The 8924-nt window shown below is 42.7% G+C and overlaps 1 protein-coding gene across 2 annotated transcripts in view; it reads right to left on the bottom strand.

Annotated features, from left to right (window-relative positions):
- The window catches only part of efl1 (elongation factor like GTPase 1), a 105795-nt gene that overhangs the window by 58091 nt on the left and 38780 nt on the right, over positions 1 to 8924 (bottom strand). For both annotated transcript variants that reach the window (XM_086025846.1, XM_086025847.1), the window contains 3 exons: positions 707 to 786; positions 461 to 597; positions 248 to 370 (listed from right to left, as the gene is read on the bottom strand). In XM_086025846.1, the coding sequence (XP_085881972.1) occupies positions 248 to 370; positions 461 to 597; positions 707 to 786 (340 nt within the window). The remainder of the gene's footprint in view (positions 1 to 247; positions 371 to 460; positions 598 to 706; positions 787 to 8924) is intronic.

The following is an 8924-nucleotide window of genomic DNA, read 5'->3' as shown; positions in this document are numbered from 1 at the left end:
ACGTTCTAACACCGGCCGGAACTCGCCAAATGCATAAATAACCCAATCACAAATATTCTCGTTTTGATTTTTACACTCACCATTACTGTTAGGACCAAAAGATTCAAATAATACCATGATATGTATTTCAAGCTATACCGCTAAGTTGAAGCAGTTAAGTCTCTAGCAAAACTATGGGGAAAATATTGACCCTGAGTGTAGTGTAAAAAACAATAGAAAAAAAATCAAGATGTGTTTTGATTCATACCATTTTTCAGTTCCTGCGTCCTCTCAGGCAAGGTGTCAAATCGCCGCACTCCTACACTCATCAGTTTCTCCACCCTCTCTGCTGCTATGTGTAATGGACTCGGAAGCTTGTTACATACCATTGCTACAGCCAGTGTCAAAGAAAATCCCACCTAATATCCTTAACAGGGCCTGAAAATCAATGAGATAAATAATTACTCAATAAAAAGGATACAGAGGACAGCCTGAGACACTGGTAACCACTGGCTGCATATAGCAGACAGAAGGACTTTGGGGTCGGAGTGACGAGAATCCCTGGCCATCACCTTGACGCCAAGAGATGCCAGCACCTTCTCAACTTTCTCCTTGTCTCTGCTCATGAAAAGACAGAAAACTTTGCATGGATAATATAATCTGTACAAGTATGCAAATAGTGAGGTCGGGTGATTTTTAGTAAATCAATGTATATTTGATGACTCACCTGCGAGTAACAACAGCATCATATAAACTCCAAATGTTATCCAGGACAAGCTGCACAAAGAGTGGCTTCTTGCCTTTAACCTGGAAAAAACAAGGTGGCAGTTTTGCATTATGGTGTTAGATCTATGCCACAATTACGTAAGCGTAATGTCAAATACCGCGTACAAAATGTGTTTCGCGTGTATGTGATGTGAAATACAACGTACAAAAGTGTCTTGCGTGTTTGTAATGTGAAAGACCGCGTACAAAAAGCATGTTTTATGCGTTCAAAAATGTGTTTCGCGTGTACAAAACCGTCCGCAAGCACGCACAAGATAGTTTTTTACGCTTGCTTCTTCTTCTCCACTACGCATACAATATGCTGATTCACAGTTGCGATTCAGGCGTCAATTGTGCCACAATTCTTAACCAATCAGGAGTCGGACAATGGGGCTAATTCCTATTGGCTGTTTTCTATCTAATCGCATTTTACAGCAGAAAGAACGACGTCCGGGAAGCCTCAAACACAAACAGTCGATGGAAGGGTGTGGTATATTGTTGTGGTAATAATTCAAAAAATATATATTTTTGTAAGTATCTTTGTTTGGTTTAAGGTTATTGTCCCTTGAGACACCAGCAGTTTTTTTTCTTCCCGTTTCTCCCCACTTCCTAGTTACGGTTGGATAGTAAACAGCCAATCAGAATTAGCCCTACTGTCCGACTCCTGATTTGTTAAGAATTGTGGCACATTTACAACACCTGAATCGCAAGCGTGAATCAGCGTATTGTACGCGTAGTAGAGAGAAAAAAAAGCAAACGTAAAAAAACTACCTTGTGCGTGTGTGTGGACGGTTTTGTACATTTGTACAAACACATTTTTGAACGCACAAAACATGCTTTTTTTTTACACGCGAGACACTTTTGTACGTGGTAATTCACATTACATACATGCGAAACATTATGACAAAACGCACAACTGTCAAATGTTACAGACAGTGTTGTTTTCATCAACAATGACGATGACGAAAATATTTTGTTAACGGCCCTTTTTTTCATGACGATAACGAGACGATGACGAGCTAAACGTGGCTCTTTGATGACGAAAACATGACGTGACGTACATGAATTTTTGGTGACGAGACGAGACAGGACGAAATTTGTTAGCGTGTGGTCCGTCAGACGTTCAAAAAGTATGACATCCTTTCCTATTGTACACGTAATCTGTCTATCAAAAACATGCAATGCTGGTGCAACCTATCCTCGTTTGGGAACGCCCACCGCCGGGGCAATGCGCACGTGTCGCACACACCGGCACAACAAAACACAAACAGGTCTGCGGTCATTCGTCTTGGCTCACGCACACTGACACGCTTTCCTTTGACCGACCATGGCGACAGTGACAGCAAATGGACTTGGTGGTCGGAAACAAACGAAAGATATGGACATACTTTCTGTATAACCCAGCAGAAAGAACAACACGATGCATTGTAGACAGCGGCAACGGTGTATGTGGCCACAACTAAGTGCAAAGAATGGCAAATCTCAAGCAACATCTGAGGGCTCACCACGCTGATATTTTGTCCCAACTCGTCCTGTTAACATATACTGTATACATTTATTTGCACTCATTCAACAATTGGCTTGTGATCACTTTCATTGTGCTTAAAGTTTTCCACGTAACTCGTGGCGCAAATGGGCTGAGTTAAGCCATAGCAAAAAAGTTATTTTGGTTGAGCTAACGTCAAGGCTAACGTCTACGTTCATTCGCTTGTTGTGTGTTAAGTCAAATATCAAAAGTAGATTAAGGCAGTGGTCCCCAACCATTTTTCTACCACGGACTGGTTGGTCCGCGTTGGTGGGGGTGCGCATGTGTGTGTAAAATAATAACGCGAATCCACGGGTTTATTTATTTCACCAATATTGAATGACTTTTTAGCCTTAGCAATACGGTTAGCCGCATTGTAAAAAGTAAGAAATGCATAAAATACTTATATTTTTTGATGAATCAGTTACAAAATGTTTGACTTTATGTACGGAATGTATGTACGGAATATTGTATGACTATTTTTAACTAAAACGAACTAAAACCTTTTTTTTTTGTCAAATATTTTTAAACATTTTTCAGTTATGAGATGGGTACATTCGATCAGGAGATACTAAAAAAAAAACCAACAACTTTTCAACAGGTACAAATCGGCGAAGCAAAGTATGTCTCCATCAGAGTTAAAGAACATCAAAAATAAATTGTCATAATGTACCCGAACAACACACGCAACCACACATTCACACCACACACTTCAGGTATTTAAATAAAAAAAAAAAAAATTAATTAATTAATTAATTAATTAATTAAACAAATTAGGGCGAGTTAAATAAAATGGGTTAAAAAAAATACAGCTGAAAAAGAGTTGAATAACAATAATGGTATTAAACAAATAACCTAAGATAAATGATCTAGGGGGAACTTATAAAAATGAAAAAACAATCGGCAACTCAAGGGTTCTCCGCATCAATCTGCAGGGTATCTATATGAAGCAAGAAGGGCAGCCAGCTTTTGTGAAAGGCCTGGAGGGAACCTTTGAGGGAAAATCTGATCTTCTCAAGCTTCACACATTGTAAAATGTCTTGAATCCACCTATTATGAGTAGGTGGGGACGAGTGAGTCCACTTAAGTAGAATGAGTTTCCTCGCAAGCAGAGTAGTAGTAGTAATAGTTTGAGTGTTCTTGGACCGAAGGAGTGGCTGAGGCATTCCGAAATGGGCAGTAAGTGGGTCAGGGTTTACTGTAGTACCCAGGACCTTCCCCAACGTGTTGAAGATAGCATGCCAGAAGTAATTAAATTTGGGACATAACCAGAACATGTGCATGTGATTGGCCGGCGAGAGGTTACATCTACTACAAGCGTCAGATCTGTCCGGAAAGATTTGTGCCAATCTTGCATTGGTGAGATGGCTTCTGTGTAAGATCTTGCATCATAGAAGTTGGTGCCTTGCACAAATTGATGAGGAATGTACAAGATTAATAACCATCCGGTCCCATTATTTGTCAGTGATTGTGATATTAAGGTCCTGGCCGCAGACATACCTCAATTGATTAAGGGAGGTTGGATTAATGTTAAAAATTGAATAATACAATGCAATTAAAGATTTTTGTGTTGCTTTGTGTATTAGGAGAGAATCCATTGCAGTCTCGGGGGACGATTCGGGAAGTGAGGGAGTTGGTTTTGGACAAAATACCGAATCTGGAAATAACTAAATAAATGGGAGCGAGGGAGCATACATTTTTTTAAGAGGTCAGAAAACGAAGGAAACACGCAGTCAATGTAAAGGCTGTCAAGGGTCTTCAGACCACAGTTTGACCAGGATTCAAAAGCTCGGTCAGAACAGGATGGGATAAACAAATGGTTCCGGTAAACAGGCCTAGGCCCACAATGTAGACCAAATTGTCTTCTGAATTGGTTCCAAATCTTCAATGTTTCAAGTACGACAGAGTCACGTGATACTCGCCTGAATGAAAGAGGCAACTGAGAGCAGACTATTGACCATAGTGAGAGTGATGGAGAGGACAGTTCCATGTTGGCCCAATGAGGGCAGTCCTCGGGAGTGACCTCAAAATTCCTAAAAAGTATTTTGTTGATATTACTAGCCCAGTAGTATCTATGGAAATCCAGTTAGGCTAGACCTCCAAGAGCTTTAGGAAGCTGAAGAGTTGACCTCTTGATGCGAGCTTGTTTATTACACTACAAGAAAGATGTAATTTCCTGTTCAAGTGTGGAAAAAAAAGATTTACAAATGAATACAGGAATATGTTTAAACATGTAAAGGAAGCGAGGAAGTACCATCATTTTAATAAGGTTACCCCGACCTAGTAGAGAAAGAGGGGGAGTAGACCACCTAGCCAAGTCCAGTTTGCGACGGTCAAGGGTTGAAAATTCATGGCGAATAATTCTGAGTGTGACTTTGTCACGGTAACGCCGAGGTATCGGCTCACCTTCTTAAAAGGCAATATGGAAAGAGGAACGCTCTCAGCAGGTAAGTTAATTGGGAGATATTCACTTTTGTTCAAATTAATTTTATAACCAGATAGTATCTTGAATTGTTCCAAAATACCAAGAATAGCGGGAAGGGATGTATCTGGATTTGTAACAAAAAGCAAGAGGTCATCAGCGTACAAGGATAATTTGTTGGAAAGGCCAAATCGAGAAATCCCTTCAAATTTCTGCTCACTACGAAGCCACAGGGCTAAGGGCTCAACGGCAAGCGCAAACAGGGATGGAGAAAGAGGACATCCCTGACGCGTGTCGCGAGATAGCAGAAAGGGGTCAGATGTCATGCCATTAATGTTAATACTAGCTTTAGGGGACGTATAAAGAAGTTTGATCCATGATATGAAATTTGGATCGAAGCCAAATTTTCCCCGAATAAAAAACAGGTAGCTCCACTCCACTCGGTCAAACTCCTTCTCCACATCCAGAGGAAGAATAATCTCGGCAGGATTAGAGTCCAAAGAGGAGCATATGATGTTCAATAACCGCCTGGTATTGTTAAAAGAGTGTCGGCCAGCGATAAAACCGGTCTGGTCCGGATTTATTAGCATTGGGATAACCCTCTGGAGACAAAGGTCAAGCACCTTGGACAGGATTTTAAAATCAACATTTAAAAGGGCGATTGGTCTGTAACTGCTACAGTGAAGAGGATCCTTGTCTTTCTTGGGAAACAGAGTTATCGATGCTTTGGAAAATGTGCCAGGCAGCCGTCATTCCGAAACGCATCATTAAACACCCTCACAAGGATGGGAGCTAGTAAATCCAAAAAACGTTTTGAAGAACTCTTCACTGGAACCATCTGGCCCAGGAGATTTAGAACTTTGCAAAGATCTGATGGCCTCCTGAACTTCAGAAGTTGTTATTAGGGTCCCAGAGTACAAGTATCAACATCAACTTGAGGGTATGTTAAAGAATCCAGAGGGCTGGACAAAGACCAGTTGCAGGGGGAACTCTCAGAAGAGTAAAGTGTGGAATAATAATAAGAAAAAGCATCACAAATTTCCTTGGGGTCAGTTAAAATCAGACCGCTTGGGGAAGTTATTATTGGAATGAATCGAGAGGTATACACCGATCTGGCCTGGTATGCCAACAACTTGCCAGGTTTGTCGCCTTGTTCAAAAAAACGTTGCTTGGTTTGCAAGAGCTGGACCTCAATTTTGCGATAACAAATCATATTGAGATTGCAACTGCAGTCTCTTTTTATACAATGTAGATGAGGGGTTAATAGCATATATAGCATCTAGGGACTGAATTTCGTCTGAAAGGTGTGTTAATTTAGTTTTACCCACGAAAAAACAAACAAAAAATAAATAAAAATTGAGTAGTAAGAAAATAGAGTAACACAAACATATGTCGAACAAGGAACTGCCAAATTGGATTAAGAGAACAGTCTGAATTAAAAAAAAAAAGTAAATAAAAATCAAGAATCTTCAATCTTCTGTGATAGTGTTTAAAAGGCTATGTAAGATTTGGAAAAAAGAGAAATACAGCAGAGCTTTACCCACGCATTCTGCTTTTGTGAATTGCATTGCAATACACAAATATGCACATATACGTAACTACACACATATTGAAATATGAAAGGCAAACAATATAACATGAAAAATAACCACAGGAAGGCCCTCAAAAAATAGGAAAAACAACATAAATTTAGCAGTCAGCAATAGTCAAGTAGAAAGCGGTGCCAACTTGTCGGACGTTTATGAACTGTCACGTGAGAACCTGGGACACGGCGAATTTCGACGAGGTAAATAGTTCCATAACCAGATGAAGAGTATCTGGATATGCCAGCCCCAGTGGATGTCAAGGGTGTGCAAAGGTTTGTCGGATTCGTCACGTACCTGGCCAAGTTTCTTCCGCAGCTATCAGAAGTATGTGAACCTCTAAGGAGACTCACTGACAAAGACACTATGTGGCACTGGCTGCCGAAGCACGAAGCAGCTGTCAAGGAGATTAAGCGGCTTGTTACAATGTGTTGCGATACTATGATGTCACAAACCAGTCACGGTGCAGAGTGACTCCAGCAGCACGGGCTCGGGTGCTGTCTGATGCAGGACGGACAGCCTGTTCCATTCGCTTCAAGGGCACTAACACCCACTGAACAAAATTATGCACAGATAGAGAAGGAGTGTCTCAGCATAGTTTTTACCTGTCAGCGTTTTCATCATTATCTGTATGGCAGAGATAGGATCACAGCGGAAACGGATCATAAGCCTCTCATACCAATATTCAGCAAGCCTCTTCTGAACGCTCCCAAACGCTTACAAAGCTCTTCAACGTTATAACCTGCATATTATCTGCAAACCGGGACCTGAAATGTATGTGAGTGACATGCTTAGCAGAGCTGTTGCCCCACACTCACATCGCAGCTCTCTGCATGCGGAGCACATGGTCTGTAGCATGGTAGGTGAGCAACAGGCAATTGAACAAATAAACATGTCGGACTATCTCAATGTCACTGACAACAGACTGCTGCAGATACAACAACACACTGAAGAAGACGTACAGTTGCAAGCTGTGAAGGCAATCGTTCTGAATGGCTGGCCAGCCATTAAGGACAAAACAGAGCTGACAGTAAGCGAGTACTGGCCTATCAAAGACGAGCTAAGTGTGCAAAATAGAGTGTTTCAGGGGGCAGAGAGTGGTGATCTCAAACTCGATGCGGGCGGAAATGCTTGCCAGAATTCATTGCAGTCACACCGGAGGCGATGCCTGTTACAGACAAGCATGGGAGACTTTATACTGGCCTGGAATGCAGGGGGACATTAAGGACTTTGTTAGTAACTGCACAAAATGCAACGAGTATGCGGTGAAGCAACAGAAGGAGACAATGCTGAGTCACCGATTTGCCCACACGCCCATGGCAAATCGTGAGCATGGACTTATTCCAACACAGTGGGAAAGACTTTGATGCTGGGTGACCACTACTCAGACTTTTGGGAAATTTATGTTTTGCGAGACCTCAGTGTGGAGACAACAATAGAACGTTGCAAGGCGCAGTTTGCTAGATATGGCCAGCCTGATGGGGTCATCACTGACAATGGGCCTCAGTTTGTGTGCGCTCAATTCTGTCGGTTTTCCGTCGAGTGGGAGTTTGAGCATGTAACATTATCACCAAGGCATCCTCAGGCGAACGGGAAGGCAGAGGCAGCAGTTAAAATTGCGAAGAATCTATGCAAAAAGTCTCATCGGGAAGGTGGAGATGCCTGGAAAGCAATTTCGCAATGGCGAAACACACCTACAGAGGGGATGGACAACAGTCCAGCACAGCGGTTGATGGCATGACGTTTTAAGTCAGCTCTGCCAGTGGCTCCGGCCCTTCTCGTGCCACAGGTTATCACAGATGTGGTAGACAAACTGCGCCACAGGAGACAAGTCTCTAAATTGATCTATGACAGGACTGCAAAGGACTTGCCTGAACTGGCAGTGCGTGAGGCGATTCGGATGAAACCACTGCCTGGTGACCGGACTACCATTTGGCGGAGAGGAGTGGTTCTGCGGAAAGTGGCTCCTCGGTTCTATCTGGTAGAGGTTGAGAACGCTCTCTGTTGTCGCAACCAAGTGGACCTGCGTGTGGCGCAGCCATTGCAATCACAACATCCCAAGGCTTGTGCCGAGGAGTTGGCATCTGACAGTGACAGGGTTCAGACATGAGAGGCCTTGTCTGAGGCTGAAGTCACACGCTCACCTTCGCCGCAGCCTAGTTCGGGCTTGTCACGGATCCCGCACACAGCAACGGTCCCAGCATCGTCATCAACAACACCCGGTCCCCTGCCGTCTCACGTTATGGCCGGGAGATACGGCCTCCCAGCAGACTGAATCTGTGAACTTGCATGGCTAGATAGGGAATGTTTGGGGGTTCAAGTTCGGACTGGAATGTGGGGGTTGACAGGGCGTAATCAAGTCTTCCGTTTTCATTGGCTCTAATGACATGTTTAACTGTCCATTTGTTTCTGTTTAAAAAAAAAAAAAAAACACACAAACTGAGGCCCAAAAAAAAAAGCTTTTGGTGCACTGTCACCTCCTGAAATGGAGTGTGGTATTGCAGTACCACCGTGTGGAGATTGAGTCTCATTGCACTTTGTCACATGGATGTTCCCCCAGTTGTGAGCCGAGTCAGTCTGAAGACGCCATCACACGAGTTGCTGCATTAAACCGACAACACGGAAGTTATTCTCGTCTCCATGTGTTATT

The sequence above is a fragment of the Filicampus tigris genome, chromosome 3, assembly GCF_054856515.1.
Source record: "Filicampus tigris isolate MCC_2025a chromosome 3, RoL_Ftig_1.0, whole genome shotgun sequence".
In the NCBI taxonomy this organism is placed as follows: domain Eukaryota; kingdom Metazoa; phylum Chordata; class Actinopteri; order Syngnathiformes; family Syngnathidae; genus Filicampus; species Filicampus tigris.
This window is presented reverse-complemented; position numbering and strand designations above follow the sequence as displayed.